The sequence below is a fragment of the Labeo rohita genome, chromosome 14 (assembly GCF_022985175.1).
Source record: "Labeo rohita strain BAU-BD-2019 chromosome 14, IGBB_LRoh.1.0, whole genome shotgun sequence".
NCBI classification, from domain to species: Eukaryota; Metazoa; Chordata; class Actinopteri; order Cypriniformes; family Cyprinidae; genus Labeo; species Labeo rohita.
In genome coordinates, this window is record NC_066882.1 from 29,756,297 (window position 1) to 29,777,531 (window position 21,235).

General features: G+C 38.3%; 1 protein-coding gene across 4 annotated transcripts in view; it reads left to right on the forward strand.

Annotated features, from left to right (window-relative positions):
* jakmip1 (janus kinase and microtubule interacting protein 1) overlaps positions 1–20,665 on the forward strand; it is a 34,736-nt gene extending 14,071 nt beyond the window's left edge. For 2 of the 4 annotated variants that reach the window (XM_051127726.1, XM_051127727.1), the window contains exons 4-20: positions 4,507–4,686; positions 4,842–4,955; positions 6,856–7,002; positions 7,175–7,324; positions 8,714–8,773; positions 10,324–10,452; positions 12,906–13,031; positions 13,439–13,522; positions 15,491–15,553; positions 15,676–15,774; positions 17,491–17,586; positions 17,824–17,877; positions 17,988–18,053; positions 18,140–18,208; positions 18,363–18,440; positions 19,180–19,383; positions 19,587–20,665. In XM_051127726.1, coding sequence (XP_050983683.1) covers positions 4,507–4,686; positions 4,842–4,955; positions 6,856–7,002; positions 7,175–7,324; positions 8,714–8,773; positions 10,324–10,452; positions 12,906–13,031; positions 13,439–13,522; positions 15,491–15,553; positions 15,676–15,774; positions 17,491–17,586; positions 17,824–17,877; positions 17,988–18,053; positions 18,140–18,208; positions 18,363–18,440; positions 19,180–19,383; positions 19,587–19,712 — 1,845 coding nt within the window. In that variant the 3' untranslated portion in view covers positions 19,713–20,665. The remainder of the gene's footprint in view (positions 1–4,506; positions 4,687–4,841; positions 4,956–6,855; positions 7,003–7,174; positions 7,325–8,713; positions 8,774–10,323; positions 10,453–12,905; positions 13,032–13,438; positions 13,523–15,490; positions 15,554–15,675; positions 15,775–17,490; positions 17,587–17,823; positions 17,878–17,987; positions 18,054–18,139; positions 18,209–18,362; positions 18,441–19,179; positions 19,384–19,586) is intronic. The other 2 variants (XM_051127728.1, XM_051127729.1) reach the window with 2 other exon arrangements.
* The last annotated feature ends 570 nt before the right edge of the window (positions 20,666–21,235 follow it).

A 21,235-nucleotide genomic window follows, 5' to 3' on the forward strand; every position in this document is an offset into this window, starting at 1 on the left:
TAATAAACACAAATTTTTAAACACAGTTTATGTACACTCCCATTCAAAGGTTTGGGGTTAGTAGGTTTTTTAAATGTTTTTGAAAAAAGTCTCTTATTTTTACAAGTTATATTGTGAAATATTATTATAATTTAAAATATCAGTTTATTTGTTTAAATATATCTTAACATTTGTTATAACATTTATTCATGTGATAGCAAAGCTGAATTTGCAGCTTTCACCTTCATTACTTCAGTCTTCAGTGCCATATGATCCATCAGAAATCACTTTAATATGTTAATTTGGTACTCAGGAAACACTGTAAGTAAGTCATTGACACATTCGGAGACGTCGGATCCATTGGCAACAGCTTTATTAGAGAAGACAAAGTAAACAGGCGTGGTTCAACAACGGCAGACTGGTGTGGTGAAGACAAACCAAAAGGAGTAACGAGAGTCCGTGCAAAAGGTCGGGGCAGGCGGCGATCATAGGGGTTAATCCGATAAACAGACGTAGGTCGACAAAAGGCAGGCAGCAAAGGTTCACACACACGATAAACAGTCTGGTTGGCAACGAGAAGGCAGTCCGTGAAAAGAACGCTCAGGATTGCTAGCATGACTAAACAAAATTTTGCGAAGAAACGCTGGTCAAATGCTCCTAAAATGGCCGACGGCGGGAAGTGAACCCGGCCGACCCGGAACCGGAAGTGGGCGACCCAGGTATGGGGTGATGGGAAATGTAGTGCGCTAAAAGTCCGGTGAGGGTTCCTGCTGGCGGTAAGTGCAGGCGTAGGTCCCGGCGTAGGTCCCGGGTCGGTGTCTGCGATCGCTTGGATGTGGGTGCGATGAACCGCCCTCTGCAGATGGACGTGGGCCCGGTTCCACGTCTCCTCGCTATGCTGGAACCAGGAGTTGACCGCAGGTAGATCCGAGGGTTCCCCGGACCAGGGGAACAAGGGTGGTTGGTAGCCCAGGATGCATTGAAATGGCGTGAGATTGGTGGTGGGTTTGCGTAAAGAATTTTGGGCGTACTCTGCCCAGAATAGGAAGCGGCTCCAGTCCCCCTGACGGTCCTGGCAGTAGGAGCGTAGGAAGCGGGTCAACTCCTAGTTTAGCCTCTCAGCCTGGCCATTGGACTGTGGATGGTATCCTGAAGTGAGACTGATGTTGACTCCAAGGAGACTGAAGAAGCTCCCCCACAGCTGAGAAGTGAACTGGGGCCCTCGATCTGACACGATGTCCTCTGGTAATCCGTAGAATCTGAACACCGATTCGCACAGCGCCTCTGCCGTCTCCATGGCGGTGGGTAGTTTGGGGAGAGGAATGAGACGGCAGCCCTTGGAGAATCGATCAATGACTGTCAGGATGGTGGTATGACCGTGGGAGGAGGGGAGATCGGTAATAAAGTCCAGCGCAATGTGGGACCAGGGGCGCCTTGGTACGGGTAGCGGCTGCAGAAGGCCGGCGGGCAGTTGGCGAGGGACCTTCGACATGTTGCAGACGGCACAGTTCCTGATGAAGGTGATGGTGTCCGGGCGTAAGGATGGCCACCACAAACGATTGTTGAGCAGATGGAGTGTGGCCTCAATACCTGGGTGACCGGAACTAGGCGTAGAGTGTACTTCGGTTAGAACTCGGATGCGTAAGTTGAGGGGGACATAGGTGAGGTGATCAGGGCAATTCGCCGGAGGGGGGTCCTGGGTGTGGCCCTCCGAGATCTCGGTCATGATATCCCAGGAGACCGGGGCCACAATGATCGAAGTGGGTAAGATGGTATCAGTGGATGCAGGGGTCAGATCAGGTTCATGGATACGCGAGAGTGCATCGGCCTTGGTGTTTAGAAAGCCTGGCCGGTAGGTTACCTGGAAGTGAAAGCGGGTGAAGAAGAGTGCCCATCGGGCCTGGCGGTGGTTGAGGACCTTGGCTGAGCGAAGGTATTCCAGATTTCTGTGGTCTGTTAGCACGGTGAACGGATGTCGAGCGCCCTCGAGCCAGTGCCGCCATTCCTCAAGAGCAAGCTTAATGGCCAGTAACTCCCGGTTACCTACGTCATAATTTCTCTCCGCTGGGGTCAGTTTGTGGGAGAAGTACGCGCAGGGGTAGGTCTTGGGAGGCTGGCCCTGTCGCTGCGAAAGCACCGCCCCAACGCCCGTACTGGAAGCGTCCACCTCCACGAAGAAAGGCATGTTGGGGTCCGGATGATGAAGGATGGGGGCCGTGGTGAGTCTCTGTCGAAGGTCGAGGAAGGTCTGGATGGCAGGTGGTGTCCAGGCTAGTCGGGAGATGCCCCTCTTGACCATAGATGAGAGAGGGGCAGCCACAGAGCTGAAACCCCGAATGAAGCGACGGTAGAAATTGGCAAATCCCAGGAACCGCTGGAGCTCTATGAGGGTCGTGGGGCGTGGCCAGTTACGAACAGCGTTAACCTTTCTTTCGTCCATCGCAACTCCCTCGGGACTAATGATGTAACCAAGGAAGGCTATCTTCTCTTGATGGAACTCACACTTCTCTTCCTTGCAGTAGAGCTGGTGTTTAATGAGACGCTGGAGGACTGCCCTGACATGTTGGACGTGTTCGGCGTAGGAACTGGAGTAGATAAGGATGTCGTCAATGTAGACAATCACCCAGCGGTTCAACATGTCCCGGAACACCTCGATGACAAAGGCCTGAAAGTAGGAGGGACTATTGGCCAGCCCGAGGGGCATCACCCGGTATTCATAGTGACCGGACGCGGTCGAGAAGGCCGTCTTCCACTCTTCCCCCTCACAAATTCTGATGAGGTTATAAGCGGAGCGTAAATCCAGTTTGGTGTAGATCTTGGCTGTTCGAAGTTGTTCCAAGGCTGGGGGTACGAGTGGGAGTGGGTAGCAATACTTGATGGTTAGTAGGCCTCCGTCCTTCTTCTTGACAAAGAAGAATCCAGCCGAAGTGGGCGAGGTGGAGGGACGGATAAAACCCTTGGCTAGTTCCTCCTGAATGTAGGTGTTCATTGCCTCGGACTCGGGCTGGGAGAGTGGGTATACGCGTCCCCTGGGTGGAGTGGATCCTGGAACGAGGTCAATGGCGCAGTCACCTGGACGATGAGGTGGCAGTTGGGTGGCCTTGGTCTGGCTAAAGGCCTCGATCAGATCCAGATACTCAGCAGGGATGGCACTGCTGGGTGTGAGACGCGTAGGAGTGGCGGAAGAGCTGGTGGCTGGTTCAGTGCAGTGCTGCTGGCAGTGGGAAGACCAATGGGTGACGATACCTTGTGGTTGGTTCGTGCTGGTTGAGCCAGGGATAACCCAAGATGACAGGTGTCTGTAGTGAGGTGATGATAAAGAAACGTATGGTCTCTTGGTGTGAGGGTTTGATGAGGAGAGTCAGGTCGTCAGTGGTGTGGTTGATCCGCCCGGAACCTAGCGGTCGCCCGTTAAGGGTGGCCACTGCCACAGGAGGGGCACAAGAGAGGATGGGTAGACAGTTAGTGATGGCAAAATCAGTCCATGAAATTTCCGGCAGCGCCGGAGTCAATCAGGGCGGTGGTTCTGACAGGAACTCCCCCAGATATTAGCGTCACAGGTATCTCACAACGATTCAGAGAGAAGCTGACATTACTCACCGAGGTGGGTGGGTGGGCGGGGTAGCCGGGTGGGGCAGTTGGCCCTGATGTGACCTGCGAGGCCGCAATAAAGGCACAGGTTGCCTCGCAGCCGTCTCTCCCTCTCCTCCACGGTCAGTTTGGTGGTTCCTAGTTGCATAGGTTCGGGGGCTGCCTCGGCGGCAGGCAGGGTCAAGGGCATGGAGGTGAATGGTCGACTGGACTTACGGGGCTCGCAAAACGTTATCAATGCGGATGGAAAGATCTATGTACTGCTCCAGAGTGAGCCCCTCATCTTTACAGGCCAGCTCCACCTGAAGATCTGGATTTAACCCCTTGCGGTAGTGGAGCTTGAGAGGCCCATCGTTCCATCCACTCTGGGCCACGAGCGTGCGGAAGTCGAGTGCTAGTCCGCTGCGGTCCATCGGCCCTGGCGCAGCTTGACGATCGATTCCCCTGCCTCTCCGCTCTCGGAACTGGGCTGAAAAACCTCTTAAAAGCGCTGGAGAAAGGTGGCAAATGACGGAAAGGCGGGCCAATCCAGACTCCAGACGGCGGTAGCCCAGTCTAATGCTCTCCCGGATAGAAGGGAACACACGAAGGCAAAACACTTATGATTTTGATGTTGAAAACAGTTGTGCTGCTTTATATTTGAATGGAAAATCTGGTACATTTTTTTAGGATTCTTTGTGAATAGAAAGTTCAAATTAACAGCATTTATTTGAAATAGAAATCTTTTGTAGCACTATAAATGTCTTTACTGTCAAAAATCTTAATCTAAAAACAAAAATCTTACTGATCCAAAGCTTTTGAAGCTTCTATATCAGTGCAGGAGTTACCTCAATGCTAATTTTCTATTAGTACAGCAGCTAGACCTGGAGGGAGGAAATTCTGTGAAGTCGACCACTAAAAGCATCTACTCAAATGTTTGTGTCATGTTTGTGTCAGATGGACGAGTTGAAGAGCAGAGATCGTGTGGTACAGTCACTGGAAAAAGAGCTGGGTGTACAGGCGGGTCAAACACAGCGTTTACTGCTGCAGAAAGAGGAATCAGAGCGGCATTATGGGAGTCCGAAGAGAGAGGTGGCGCCGTCTCTCGGGGAAAACTCAGACTCTGTCAATAACCAGGTTTGTTCTGTTTTGTGATCAGAAATGGCAGACAAAAAGATTTTATATCATCAGGAACATTAACATTCATTAGAGCTGAACTAACTTTTCAGAGAACCTTCTCCTGCACACTGGACTTTACCATCACACAATAAAGTATGTTTATCCGTTCATAGGATGTGGATGAGAAGGATGTACGCAGATTTCAGCTGAAGATTGCTGAGCTGCAGGCAGTCATCAGGAAACTAGAGGACAGAAACACTCTGCTCTCAGATGAGAGAAATGAACTGGTACCTATACATGCACACACTCACTCTCAATAAACCATCAAACAAAAATTGTATCTGAGTAAAATATCCTATTAAATTTACAGTAAAAAAGCTGTGGTTGCCAAAACTCCAGTGTAAAAGAAAGTTATTATAGGATAAGTTTGAGATATATGAAAAAAAAAAAAAAAAAAATATATATATATATATATATATTATAGGAAATATTGGTGCTTTTATTTTTTACAATTTATAACCGAATATTTCATTAAGAGATATAATGTTAATATACCAAACTACTTGACCTACCAAAATGCTTTGTACCTTAAAATGTAATGATAGTGGTACAATAGAAAGACATACATATGAATCCATTGCAGATGGCCCCATCATAAACATATACATATAGCCAATGCACAGGATGATACAGACAAAACATAATTGGGGTAACACATAATAATAATAATAATAATAATAAAAGTAGTAGTAGTAATGATAATTCAAGACCCTTTCAAGACAAGGACACCTTACAAAAAATAAAATACATAAACAATACATCAATAATGTACAATGAACGATACTATGTCAGTTACAATAAGCTAATCTAAAAAAATGTTTTAAAAATTGAAAGACTAGAACTATTCAAGAGGTAAGGTATTCCAAAGACTCTACATCCAATGGTAGTCAAACGTACAAATGGTACAACGAAAGTCACAGAAGCAGAAGAATTTAGAGATCAGGTAGAAGTTCACACAAAACATGAAGGTGCCAGATTATGAAGAGCGTTTTAAGTTAAAGGTAAAATATTAAATTAAATCTGATATCTAACTGGAAGCCAGTGGGGTTGCCTTAACACTGGAGAAATATGCTCAGTAAACAGTGTTTTTGTAATGATCTCAGCTGCTGAATTCTGGACCATTTGACGTTTGTAAAGAAGTTGCTGTGAAACACCACTGAAAAGAGAATTAGAATAGTCGATGCGGACAGCAGTACTATTAGCAGAAAGAGATGATCAAACGGTTAGTGTTTAGCAAATGATAATACGCTGACTGAGTAATATTATTTACATGTGCCTCAAAAGATAAAGTGCTGTCAAGGATGACACCCAGACTCTTAACCTGAAAAGATGAAGAAATAACAGAAGTATCAATAGTCAGCGTAAAGCTTTCACAGATTTGCAGTTTTGAAATAGTACCTATTAATTAAATTTCAGTCTTCCAAAACTGAGCCCTGAGGCAGACCACTAGTAATCTGAAATACTGTATCCATGATTTTAAACTTTTAATTTAAACAAACAAAAGAGGAGAACCAGTGATTCCTATGGAACTCAACATCTTCAACAAAATACTACCCTATGTGAAATAGTGTCAGTGCAGTCTCTGTACTGTGGTATGAACAATAGGCAGATCGAAATTGCTCAAAAAAGTTATTCTCTATTAGATGAGCATGTTCCTGTTGAGCAACTACTTTTTCCAATAATTTAGAAAGAAAAAGTAAATTGGAAATTGGTGGTAAAATGATAATTGACTAAAAACCACCCCTTTTTCACTCATAAATATGAAGAAACAAAACAAAATATAATCATATGTGGTGTGTCACACAGGGAATTATAAGGTAATTAATTGTATTTTTTTCCTTCTAAAAACATACATTTGGCAATATTTAGCAGTAAAATTGCATGTGATGTTAAACCATTTACAGTTTTTCAACTGTTTTTTAACTGTAGTAGTGAAAGATTATTGGGAACAATTTCTTTAAATTTGTAAGTTTAAATCTGTATTATTTATTTTTTATCTAACCTACATTTTCTGTATTGTAAAAATCTGTAGGATCATTTTCATAGGACCCTGATGAAAATCCCAACTGGAGTTTCGTACAAATGACTTGCATTCTATATGTAGATCAGTCTCTCTCTATCATACAGCTGAAACGAGTGCGAGAAACAGATGCAGAGATAAAGCCTCTCATGGAGAAGAATAAACGGCTAAATAAAAAGAATGAAGAGCTGCAGCAGACTCTACAGCGCATGGAAGACAAACTGAAGACACTCAGCAGAGAGAGCGCAGAACAGGTGTGTTGTTAAAAGGAAAACTAAAAATTATGGGAAATAATGTAGAACAGGACTTGATTTTAATAAAAAGGATCTGATTGTCTCAGTCATTGTTACATCATCAGAAAATTTTGATAAAGTATTTTTTATGTAAGTTTTTTTTGAGTAAGTTTCTGTCTCTGTGTTTCCTCAGAAGGAGAAATCCCAGCAGAACTTGCAGCCAGGTGGGCTGAAGAGACACACCTCTCTAACAGACCTGAGTCATGCCCACGAGCAACAGGAAGTCGAGTATCTGCGGTTGCAAATCAATGAACAGCGTGGCGTTATAGATGAGCTCACACAGGTTTGTTTCTGTGAGCCATAAACACACACGTTGATTTTTGCAATGAAGGGTAATAGTGGACCCACAAATTAGCAGAAGAATTTCAAGACAAAAACGTGAGGTAGCCAGTTAGCAGAGGGCTACAGCATTGCATTTGTTATACACTGTATACAACACAAAACTAGACTTTGAACACTCAGAAGAAAATATAGATATAAATAATGGATCATACTTATAGGTTGTAAAGTTTCGGAAAAGCAGTCATGAGTAAAATAACAGGAACACAGGTTGGACAATCTGCCTTAAAAAAAGCTACTGTATATTATACATTACATGAAAGGCAAAATTGAAAAAACATATTAGGTGCACTTTTTTTTGTTATTTTCCCCCACCCACACAGCTCTGGTTACATCAGCAAACTTTCAGAAGAATGTTACATTTTTACTACAGGTTATGCAAATTTAATATTTTAATGATAAGCACAAAATAAAACGGAAATATATTTTGAAAAGCAAAGATTGTCTTTTTTGATTTCATGTAATCTTTGAATATATTTCCAGATACATATTCTTTGTCCTTGCCTGGTTTTTAGCTTTATAATCTGTGTACTGTATGTGTGTATCTGTGTTTGTGTGTGTGTGTGTATGTGTGTACTGTGAGTGCTTATTCTCTAATTGGTCTTACCCTGTAATTATTTGTGTTCAGTAATCAGTGCTGTGTCTGTTAATTAGTTTGTTTACTTCATTAAGGCAAAGCCTAATTAGAAATGAATTACAGCGTTACTCTCATTTTCTCTTCCCCTCCCGTTAACATGCATGCTGATATTACAGTATTGCCAGCGTCAGTGCAGTATTGCATGTGACAATGTTTACAAACACTATCGTTCAAAAGTTGTATTTATTTCTTCTTCTTCTTTTGTAAATATCATTATTCAAAAAGGGTGCATTAAATAAATATAAAATATTTAATTAATTAAACGTATCATGTTTTCCACAAAAAAAAAAAAAAAAAAAAAAAGAAGCAGCACAACGGTGGCATTATTGAGAATAATAATATAAATGTTTTTGAATACCAAATCAGAATATTACAATGAGTTAAAGTATAAAGTATCATGTGACAATGAAGACTGGAAAAATGATACTGAAAATTCAGCTTTGTCTTCACAGAAATAAGTGACCTTTTAAAATATATTAAAACAGCTATTTTATATTGTAATAATATTTCTCAGTATTACTGTTTTTACTGTATTTTAATCAAGTAAATGATAAAGAAGAAATAAATAAGAGACAGAAAAAGTTAAAAAGAGACTTAAAACACAAACACAACTTTTGAACGGTAGTGTAAACTTGTTGCACTGTAGCACTCATACTTGATTCAATGTGAAAAGAAACTCACTGGATTTGCTTTCAGGAAAGGGACAGGCTGATAATCAACAAAAAGAACAGGCGAAAAAACATCAAGTTGCCCAAGGTGAGCTGATCCTCTCATTCATAGAATCATCTTGAACCATATTTGGAGTCTCTTTGATGGAAGTTTTGCTCTGGTTAATTTGTCTTTTTTATGGCATATGGACACTGTCACTAAGCAACTGTCTCCTCTGAGGAGTGTGTGTACATGTGTGTTTCTTCATGTGTGTGCTGGTTACATTGGCACATTAATTGGCCTCTCGAGACCACTGAGTCAAGCCAAGTTCTTTTTTCTTTCTCATGCTTTCACCATCTTAACATCACTTAAACAATCTCTGATTTCTTTTTTGCCCAAAAGGTTATGCTAGTAAACAATTACAAACCCTATTTTTACAACACAAAAGTAGTGCAGTTGGAGTGTCACTGTCCCACAGATTTTGTGTGGGTTGGATTTCTTTATTGTACTTTTTTTTTTTTTTTTTTTTTTTTTAGCTAAATCGGACAAAACCTCATCTGGTAACATTTGAGGATGTCCTGAATTAAAAAAAAAAAAATAATAATAATAATTTTTTTTTTATTCAAAATCTTTTAGTTTTGGTAACTAATATATGTATTATCTAATATATAAAGCTTATGATTAGCTTTATACTGTCTATGGTACTGCATGTTCTCATTTTAATAAAGTAAACCTGAGTGTGTATGGGGGGGGGGGGGGTGTTTGTGGCACTATGGGGTGGGATTTAGTTGTTCATTCTTAAGAACCGTTGCTATGGAGGTGGAGTCAGTGGACTTGACTATAAATTCACACAAGAGAGAAACATCAAAAGACATTACAGTAACGCAGGCTTTAACAGATTTGTAACTCTCATTTCCTGTGAAGACTGAGGAAGATGATGCTTGTTAGAAAGGTTAAAAGGATATACTGCTTACCATGACACTGGACTGAGGAGCATATATACACATCAAGTATGCCAGAATACTTTCTGCTGGTGCTGTACCTCTCTTTGTTCCTGTGTCTGTGTGCTCTGGTGTGTCTGTATTTCTCTGGCTGTCAGGAAATGACCTACAAACACGATGGTAAGAACGACTGCATAGTGTATTCAAAGGACTTCTGTTTGTCATTCACATACAGTATGGTCTATGAAAATTAGCTTTTTTGTAAGATTATGCTGGATTTAGAAAAAAAGTCACACTGTGTTCACAACATATGCGGGTAGTACGGACAATTATTTTGACTCCTTTATTTTGTAAAAATTTGCAGTAATGCACTTAATGTAAGACTTAAAAAAGGTTTAAAAGCAGAAACAGTAAGGGTCATAGTTTTGTTAAATCACTATTTCATTTTTTATACTTCCATGGCACTGCTCTTCCTGGCCGGGTAAACATCTGGTCATGCGTTACCAACATAATTCCTGTGGGTGGATTTTTTTCTATGTAAACAAAAGTGAGGAGAGGCAAACTGTACTGTGCAGATAGTTACAGCATGTACATTTTTGGTACACTTGTGGATATTGTCTGATAGTTAAATTGAATATAATTGGTTAGTGATTTTATTACACTTGTTTTATGTGAACACATGTATAATGTTAAAGTAATGATTTCTTTCTCTTTCAGAGGCATGTTGTGGAGACATATTTTGGATTTGATGAAGAATCTGTAGATTCTGAAACGTCATCTCTGACATCATATAACACCGACCGCACAGATCACACCCCTGCCACCCCTGAAGAGGATCTTGAGGATGTATGTAATGGAATAAATTATTTTTCTAACCTAATACTTATCAAAACTCCTGCACTAACACACTCTTGCAGTTAAGCTACACTACTGTTCAAAAGTTTGGGGAAATTTCTGAAATTTTAAAATTTTGAAAGACATCTCTTATGGCTCACCAAGGCTGCATTTACTTGATCAAAAATGTAGTAAACCAGTAATACTGTGAAATATTATTGCTATTTAAAAGAACTGTTTTATATTTAAATATTTTAAGATGTAATTTATTCTTGTGTTGGTAGAGCTGAATGTCACACAATCCTTTAGAAATAATTCTAAACGCTGATTTGCTACTCAAGAAACATTTCTTAATATCGATGTTGAAAACAGGTGTGCTGCTTAATATTTCTGTGGAAACCATTATTACCTTTTTAGGATTTTTTGATGAATAAAAGGGTTTTCAGTAAGACTTTTTTTTAGTAAACTTCACCTTTTTTCAGAAGTCTTTCAGTAAAAAATAAATAAATAAAAAATGCTAACACTTTACAATAAGGCGTCATTTGTTAACATTAGTTAATGTATTAACTAATATGAATGAACAATGAACAATACATTTATTACAGCATTTATTTATCTTTGTTAATGTTAGTTAATAAAAATGCAGTTGTTCATTGTTTGTTCATTTTAGTTCACAGTGCATTAACAAACACAACTTGTGATTTTAATAATGCATTAGTAAATGCTGAAATTAACATGAACTAATATCAATGAATGCTGTACAAGTATTGTTCATTCTTAGTTAATGTCTACTAATGTAGTTAACTAATAAACCTTATTGTAACATGTTTCCAAAAAAACTTTTGAATGGTAGTGTACATCCAAACCGAATGCATCAGTGCATCTTAAATCATATTTTCTATGTGCTGTTCATTAAAGTTCCTGAGAAGATATTAATTTTTAAATTTTTTCGACCCATTTCAAAATTCAGTTTAGTGTGGATTGCTAGTATCTGTAACTTGCTTTGCACATCTGCCATGGGTAAGACATTAAATAATCTATCATTTTTTGAAGTAGGTAAGAAACAGTATAGCAACAATCCAGTACAGCTACTTACTTACCCTCCATGCAAATTTAAGTATGAGTACATAAATTGAATTCTGAGTGACCACATAGCACACAACGAACCATGCACAACTACAGGAATACAACGGAAAAACAAAAAACATTTTAGCAGACACATAGCAGTGCAATGAAAATCATTAAGCATCACCCTAACATTGTGATTATCTTCTGGCAGTATAAAACTGTGCTCTGCATTATCATTTCATAAATTTGGCAGCCCAGGAGAGTGCAAATATGGTGTCAAACTACAGTGTTTGTGTAATTCAAAGCATTCATTTAAATTAGGCATGTTATTTGGTCCGATGTAGTTAAGTGTTGTGCTCAAGGGACCATGATGAGGCATCTCAGCAGTTCTCTTGTTCATAAGTGGTGCCCTACCTTCATGTTGTTTACTGATAGCCAGAGCTAGTTAACAAGGAGTGGGATTATAACTGAGTCATTAACTGCACCATGAAGATGATCCTATAATGATTTGTTTTCATAGTGTTCTCGGCGCTCTCACATATACTCTTCATTAAATAAGATTTTCTTCAATAAATGTCATAAAAATTAGGTGCAAATTTGATTTATTTTGTGTTTGATTTTAGTTTACTGACTGAAATTGTTACTAACTGTAAACAGTTGCTTGTTTACAACAAACATTTAATTGTTGCAAAATGTAAACTGTATTATCACACAGCTGTCTAAAGTTGGGTATGTATTATATTCGGCTTTATCTGTATAGTGTGTTCACGTAAAGCAATATAAAACACATTTGTATTAATTGTATTAATACAATGGGCCTTATGATGCAGAAGCAAAAGACATTTCAGTTTAAATCTTCTGGAAAACCAGACGCATTTGAACAATCTGAAATGCAAATTGTAAAACTTTATGCACATTAATTATGTGACGTCATGGAACTCTAATTCAGTGCTTAGTCTTAAAGAGGTAGTTACTCCCAAAAAAGAAAATTTTGATTTAAAAAAGATTTTCCCACTGCGGGCAAGCAAAATCATAACCAAAAAAAATTGATAGTGATAACCAAATATGAATCAGACAAACTTGCCTAAGGTTGACTTGTTTTGTTGAGTTTTTGATTTTAACTACTTAATTATTTTTTTGCTTATAATAGTTCACAATTCTGACAACATTTTCTCACCCTCATATCGTTCCAAACCTGTATGACAAAACTCTTTGGTTACCAACATTCTTCAAAATATAATATTCTTTTGTCTTCACTAGAAGAAAGAAAGTCCTACAGGTTTGGAACAATTTGAGGGTGAGAAAATGTCTTGTTAAGTGATTTCATATTTTATATTAACAGCTGGGAATTCTTATGAACAAATGTGACACAAAGAATTGCATTTGTTATTCATCAGGGCTTTTCCCGGGAGGAGGCGGAGCTGCGTTTTCGACAGCTGACACGAGAGTATCAGGCACTACAGCGAGCTTACGCACTACTGCAGGAGACTACAGGGCCTCTGGACCCTGAGAGACACTGCAGGGTGAGGGCTCATGACGCCAGCTCTACAGACGCATGTTTAACCCCACCAACACTGGACATTCTGAAGGATCCTTTTCTTACCACTTTTTTTTTTTGTAATGGCTTTTAGATCTGAATCAAATCGCACCAATGTTTAAATACAATTTAAATTAATTTCAAGACTTTTTCAGAATCTCCTTCGCTCACACTTAAATCACTTAAATACCACTCATCTGTTTTTCACAGCCAGCATTGTAGCAAGCATGGCCGAAAATTCCTGCCTCAAAAAATAAAAATAAAAAGCTACCAAAATTTCAAACATTTGTAATTTGAAATTCTTTTGAAATTCAAAAGAAGCCAATATAGACTGTTTATGCGTACATATGCCCTAGGCTGGCTCTTTGATTGGCTCTGTGCTCTGTCCGTCAGACACGGGAGCAGCTGCAGACGGAGCTGATTGGCTGTCAGGCACGGATTGCCGACCTGGAGCGGAGCTTGGCAGAGAAGGGGCAGGTAAATAAGAAAGAGGGCGGGGAGAAGACACCCCTGACTCCAGTCACATTGGCTTTGCTGCTTGTCTTTCTGACAGCCATGCTTGTGTGCTGGCGCTACACAGAGAGGATATGGCACCAACTCATGTGACGTCCCCCACAGGATCAGTCATACTGTACAGTTTTGTCAGTTATACGTACTTTACATTTTTTGTTCTTTCTTTACATTTATTTTGCTTGACCAATGCTTTTTACTTTTTACTGCTTTTTCAATGTGTATTTTAATCAAGACAATCAGCACAGTTAATTATGATGAAATTGTTTCATATTCATGCTATTTGTGCCTTGCTATCTGCCCTTTATACTATAACCTTGTTTTCACAGCCTTAACACTAGATTTGAGAATTGTGCTATATCCTGTCCACTGACCAAAAACTAAGGGTTTAGTATGGCACGAATTACGTGCTGCTCGTTGATGTGATCTGTTCGGAATGGAATACTATCTTACTGCCTGCTGTTTTTTAAAGGATTGTGATGTACAAATATAAAAAGTATTTTGAGAGTGTATGGAGATGTAATTACGTCATTCACATGCCTCATGGTAGTGGTCATTCCCAGCAGAGCATTTTTTTGGTGCAGTTTGCTTGCCTCAACTCTGATTGCTGGATTTTTTTGTGTACAGCATCATGGGTAATGTAGTTTATCACAGCAAATTCTGCTGTTAAGCATGGTTATTTAAAAAAAAAATTGCTGAAATAATGTGGCTTTCAACAAAAGCATGTACCATCAATTAACAACCTCAGAGCGCACATTAAAAAAAAATTCCCTAGGGAGAAAATTAGTTTTTACTTCTGGAAATGTTGCACTCTATTTCAACACCTGTTAGTTCTCTCCACAGTTTTAAAAAATGGTACAAAACTGGGTATATTTGTAAATATACTATACATGGTTTCATCAAATATATCATACATGATTTTGTAAATGATTGTTTTGAGACTGTGTAGATGAATGATGTTTGTGTTGGATTTGTGGATGAGAATTTCTGCAATGCAGAAACTTTTACAAAGTAAAAACATGATGATAAAAATAGCACAAAAGTTTAACCAGTTTTTTCCTATAGTTAAAAATTAACGGATACTAATTTTCTCTTCTATGATGTGCATCACAAACATGAGTCATGACCCTTTAAATAGTATGTGAAACAGAACTGTGAATTATTCTAAATAAACACTGAACATTATAAACATGCACCAACATTTATGCATGACCTCATTGTGTTGCATGTTTAATTAGGTTAATTAATGCTTTCCATCCATTATTTTAGAAATAAAAATGTAGTATTTTTAGTCCAAATTCCAGAAAGAGCCCAAAAAGAGTTAAAAATCAAAGTTCATGTTAGTTCCAGTTCACACTGCAACCCTGGTAATGGAAATGCATTGTTTCCCTGTTGTACTGTGAAAGGAAATTAGTATACTTTGCATAGTATGCTATATACTGCAGAAATAGTAAGAGTAGTATGGTAGTATGCTATTCCGAACATATCAGTTTTTGACTTAATGATCAGTTGGTTCACGGTATATGTTTGTCATGGTCAGCCTGCTTTTGTGTTTCCACATGTGCTTTATTTCTGTTTTGTTTTTTTTTTCTTGTAAAATATGGAAATAGACTCTGCATGCAGCCTAATAAATCTCAGCATTTCTCCATCTTTAACTTTAACTCATTTCATTTTTTTTCCTCTATGTGTGTGTGTGTGTGTGTGTGTGTGTGTGTTTTTGTTTTGTTTTGTTTTGTTTTTGTTATGCTGAGCTCAATGTTTATGACTGGTTATTTGATATTTGATGTTGACTGATGAGATTATTTTGGTTGACACAAGTAAATGAAAGTGTGGATTGTGTGTGTGTGTGATTAGTGATAATAGAAGTGTTAGATAAGTACCAGTAGTGTAATTTGTAGTGGTGTGTGTGTTTTTATGTGGGCTTATGTTATGCAGGACTCAAAGTGGGTGGAGGAAAAGCAAAATCTTCTCAGGGTGAACCAGGAACTCAGAGAAAAGGTACAGTCTTTGTCCTGTTTTCTAAAATATACATATACTCAAACATAAACAATTAACATTCTTCCGGTGTGTGTTTGTGTGTGTGTGTGTGTGTGTGTGTGTGTGTGTGTGTGTGTGTGTAGATAGTATTGCTGGAGCAGTGTGAAATGCGATTACGCTCGGATGTTCAAGACACCCTGGATCAGAATGAGCTGCTTGAATTCCGCATTCTAGAACTGGAAGTAAGAGAATCTGTTTTGGTCCCACAGCAGCAAACAGGGGCAACCAAACCTGGCTCATGTCTACGCAAGCTACATACATGAATCAATTTTACCCCTTGCATACACAAAACTGGCACCGCTTTGAGTTTTATGTGTTCATTTTGTTATTTTCATAAACATTTTTAAATGTTTTTTTTTTCAGTTTTAAGAACTGTATATTTATCAACTGATATATTTTTGTTAACTATACGTTTCATTGGAATAAAATTTATTTGAATAAAACTCCTCACCAATCTTTTTTCTTTTTGACTACCCCTCCTGCATGTGTTTTTATTCATGTATAAATGCACAGATTCACTATTTAATGGTCATGTCAACTTTTCAGTCAGCAGATCATTATTCATCCCAACACATTTCTTCATGTGTATTCTTTTTAGTATGCTTGTAGAATGCTATACATCTTCTATGAAATGTTGAGTATTTCATGTGTGATCATTGTGAAATATTTGTGAGAATGTTATTTAATTATAGAATCCAACAGTATACGGAAACTGCAGCTGCCAATTAGAAAGACTACTTTCCTAGTTCAAATTACTGCATAACTTAAGTGCATAGTGTTTGATTACAGAAATGACACAAAGCATGTGATTTATAAGTATTTCCTTTGAAACATCTGTGCTTAAAGGAACAGTTAACCAAAAAATCCTAATTCTGTCATCTTTTACTCACCCTTATGTTGAAGCAAACCTGTATGAATTTTCTGTGGCACACAAAAGATGACATTCTGAATGTCAGTGTAGTCCAAACAACATTGGTCATCATTGCTTATTATTTTATAGACAAGAAACAAAGACGTATTTCTTTTTTTTTTTTTTTTTTTTTTTTTTTTTTTTTGTCCTTCAGCATTCCACTGAATTTTGCAGACACTATCCAAAGTGACTTACATCAAGCATCAGTCACAAGCATCTTGATGTATATGAATGTCAAAAATGTCACTCTTGTTTCAAACCCATATTACTTTCTTTATTCTGTTGAACACAGATATTGAATGTTTGAAGAATATCCTGGCTATTCTTTTCATGCAAGTAAAAGGGGACTGCTAGTGTAAAAAGAAATACACTTTAGCATTTCTTTAAAACACAGTAATATATTTTAATAGTATACTTATACTTAATAATATACTTAAGTGTAAACGAAATGTAATGTTTTTGGACGATTTGGACACAAAATGCATATTGTTTTCTTTTAATCAGACAAAATAAAATAATTGTACTTTTTAAGTGTATAGTTTGTAAAGAAAGTGTACTCGCTTTAATTATTAAATGGTCCTTTATTTCATTTATATATTATCTGCAAGTACAGTTTAAAAAAAAGAAGTTTTGAAGTACACTTCAGTTGCATGTTCAGTACAATTAAGTGCAGCAGTGGTGCTGTCATGCTTCAATAATGCTGAAAAATACACTTTAAAATATCATAAATACATAGTGTTCATATGTTCCCAGTCTCCTAAATTCATAGCATTTGTGTGATGAAAACACCAAAATTTAAGTCATATTTTACTACGCTATTGTACAGCTTAAGAAGATATGGGCCACCTTTATGTGCTTCTTTTTGTCATTTTTGTCCCCCCTCACTCACTGTTAATTTTTTGTATGTTGAAGAGCTGCCTGGGTATTGTTGAACAGTTACCTTTGGTGTTCATCTGAAGAAGTTTTATTTTTATTTTTTAACCAATAGGAAAGGGAACGTCGTTCTCCTGCCTTTAACCTGCAAATCTCTGCCTCTGAAAACAACAGTAGCCTACAGCTACACTGCCAGCAAGAGGGTGTCAAGGTAAAAACCTACACACTACTGTGACATAAAAATGTAAAACTATATAATATAATAAATATAGTATTGTGTGGTTGAGGGAGTGTGTCAGTTTAGCGACTGATTTATAAAATATACAAAATAATACAATATATTTTATACACTTCATATACAATACAATAAATTGCATACTAGGCCCAGTTGCTGTATAGGTATCTGTGATAACATACTGTATGTTGGCCTCATCTGTGTTTGCTTTAGGATGTCATCATTCCTGACCTCATGAAAAAGCTTGACATTCTTGGAGATAATGGGGTATGTTTTTTTTTTTTTCATTGTATGTTCATGCAGTACTCCTGTTTTTTTTTTGTTTGTTTGTTTTTTTTAAAGAGAGTTGCAATGAACACTTCACTTTTCAATGGCAGAACTTGCGAAATGAGGAGCAGGTGACAGTCATTCAAGCAGGCACTGTGCTGTCTTTATGTGAAAAGGTATCATCTCCTTCATTCTCTAAATCCTCAAAGATGTCTTACTTTTTGTCAGTAGTTCTATTGTGTTGTTTCATCATTGTGACCAGTGGCTGAAGCAGATCGACAGCACTGAAGCAGCGCTGACACAGAAGATGATTGATCTGGAGAATGAGAAGGTGAGAACATCCATTTGTGCCTTCTGAGATAAATGTGTTGTACTGTTGGTTCTAACAGCCGGTCTAGTGATAGATGAGGCCTGATGGCACTTATTTAAAAATGTATCATTTGTATCCTCCTGTCTTGACCACGGTGGACTGATGTTATCAACAGGAGCTGTTCAGTAAACAGAAGGGTTTCCTGGAAGAGGAACTAGACTACAGGAAGCAAGCTCTTGATCAGGCCCAACTGGTAGGACTTTGAGATTATATAGCAGTGTAAATGGATACTGCTGGATACTTATAATTAATGAGCATACATGAATAAGTTTACTGATGTTTTTGCTTTTATTCTCAGAGATTTTATTCTCAAAAATGTGTCCGTAAAAATGATGTTGTTGGCTTACCATGGGAGAGGCAAAATATAAAACAGAATAAATGTACTGGCCAAGATACATATATGCATATTTTTATAAACTATTTTTGCATGTAATTTAATTATATTTATAAATAAACAACAAATAAACATTACAGTTACACAAAATTAACACACCAAAATGGGCAATAGTGTTTCAGATTTAACCTTAATTAAGCTGTCACTCAGCAGCAGCTATCTAGCTAGTTTGAAAACAAAAGTTGTGATTAAATTATATTTGGCATGATCACAGGAAGTGTATTTGTTAGCTCATTTTTCGTTTTCATCTTTGATAACAGTTATCAATTGTTAAGTCTGACAAAAACAGTTATTGAGTAAGTAAAAGCAGTAACAGTAAGTTCATCACTTTAAAACATTAATTTGAAATTGTTGTTTTGTGCTAAAAGTAACTTAATTTCCTTTTTAAAAGTGACAGGAAATCAATTTGTTCCATATTTGTGGCAAGTGCCAGTTTGGTCAGTTTGACCAAAAGGATATGGCAAATTCTGGAAAAGATATAAAACTGTTTAAATCTGATGTGTAAAGCATTGTGTACATGTTTGTTTGTTGTGTTTAGAGGGTGCAGGAGCTGGAGGCCACATTATACGCTGCCCTACAGCAGGATCCAGACAGCTGTGTGGGGGAGAGTTTGAGTGACAGACAGCGAGCGAAGCTGGCTGAGTCAATGGATGCAGTACGGAGACAGATCCTGAGGCAGAGTCGCCATGCTGACACGCTCGTTCTACAACAGCGCATGGAGCTTCTCCAGTCTGCGCAGCAGGTTGGGATCTGTGCATGTGTTGATTACCAAAATTGCCAGAAAGTACTTGTCCAAGCTGCTCTTCAACATAATGAAAGTGAATGATTGTCCCTAGTTCCCATTCACTTTCATTGTATGAAATAGACCAGCTTGGACATTCTGCCAAATATCTCATTTTTTGTTTTATTCAAGAATGATTTGGTGCTTTATCATTTGACTTACAGAGGATCAGAGAACTTGAAGATAAGATTGACATGCAGAGGAGACAAATCAAAGAGATTGAAGAGAAGGTGTGTATGGATGTGTCCTTCTCTCATGTTTATCAGAGTGTTAGATCATGTTCTGGATAGGTGCTGTCTCTTAAATGTTAAACTTTAAATACAGTAGTTGTTGGATGTGCATTGGGCTGAAATGAATTCTTAATATATAAATGCAAATTGGGCTATAAGACTGATTCCTCTTCTCCTCTCCTCTCTCTTGTTTGAAATTTGTGTTTATTATAATTTGTAGTTTTTGTTCCTTTTCTTGTTTTTCTCCCTAGCTTTTATTCTCTGGCCTTAAAACCCACACACATCATATTCTCTCTCTATATCTTCCTCTGTCTCTCACTCTCTTTCTCAAACACACACAGGTGCAGTATCTAGGTGAAAGATACAAACTCGTCTTGTATGACACAATCATTCCTCAGTTTGTTGTACAAAACATGTTTTTAAATATTTTATGAAACGTTTCCAAAGAGAAACATTCGTATTTCAAACGTTCCAGAAGCTGCTTAATTTTGTTTTGTCTGATTGAAAATAGTGTGAACAAATATAAATGAATGCACCCTAAATATTTGTTATAATGAGTATTTAAAGACACTTTAGCACTTGTCAGACTGCTTTTAGTTTCAACAAATAAAGTTGTATTTTTTTCACATGTGCACTTGAAGACTTTATTAAAATAATGGATAATTGTACATTAGAAGTTTAATCATAAGTTTAAATCAGGTGTGAATAGGACAATGTTGCATATTCTTTAACTGAGCAAGCAAGCTATCGTTTAGATCAGCCAATAGGTGGCGGTAAAGAATAATAAATAATCTGTCCCTTATCCTTTTGTTGTCTGGGATGGGCAGAGGACTGCAGACTGTCTCACTCACCTGACCTGAGTTCATCTCACTGTGCTAGACTTACCACATTGAGATGACAAACTTTCTTAGTCCCATCAGAGAATGTGGCAGACTGTTGATTACAAAAAAAAAAGCATGTGAGGAGAAGGTGCAGCCAGAAAAGTATGGATGTGTGTGTTAATGAAAGGAGGATGAGCAAAGTGTAAAAGAAATCAGCAGTAAGGCTGAACACCTCAGAATGTTCTTGTACTCGCTGACAAACAGGAAATAAACCACCCGTGTGTTTACGCGCAGATTCCTGAGCCAGAGAGATGATTTCAGCTAAAGCCTGAACAAACTTGCCTGTCAAAAATAGAGTTGGACAAAAAAAGAGAGATTTGATTTAATCAGTGTGAGCTACATGATTAAACATAGTGCAGATTAGCACTCATCTGGAGAGAGTGACGAATGAATGATAATGTATGATGGACACCTGACGCAAATCACCAAAAAAAAAAAAAAAAAAAAAGCCACTCCAGCTAGCAAGTTCCCATATGTTACACTGACACAGTTATTTTCAGAGTTGTTCGATCTGTTATTTTCAAATACCTTTATTCAAACTGTCTTTCACACACACATTCTGTCTTCCTCTCTTGGTGCCTTCTGGCAGGGCGTATTTTTAGTTCAGAACAGAAGTTTGGTGGGGATGAGAGGGAAAAGATGCAGACCCCCACGCTGCTGACGCAGTCTCTTAATCACCCCAACTCATTCACACCGGCCCCC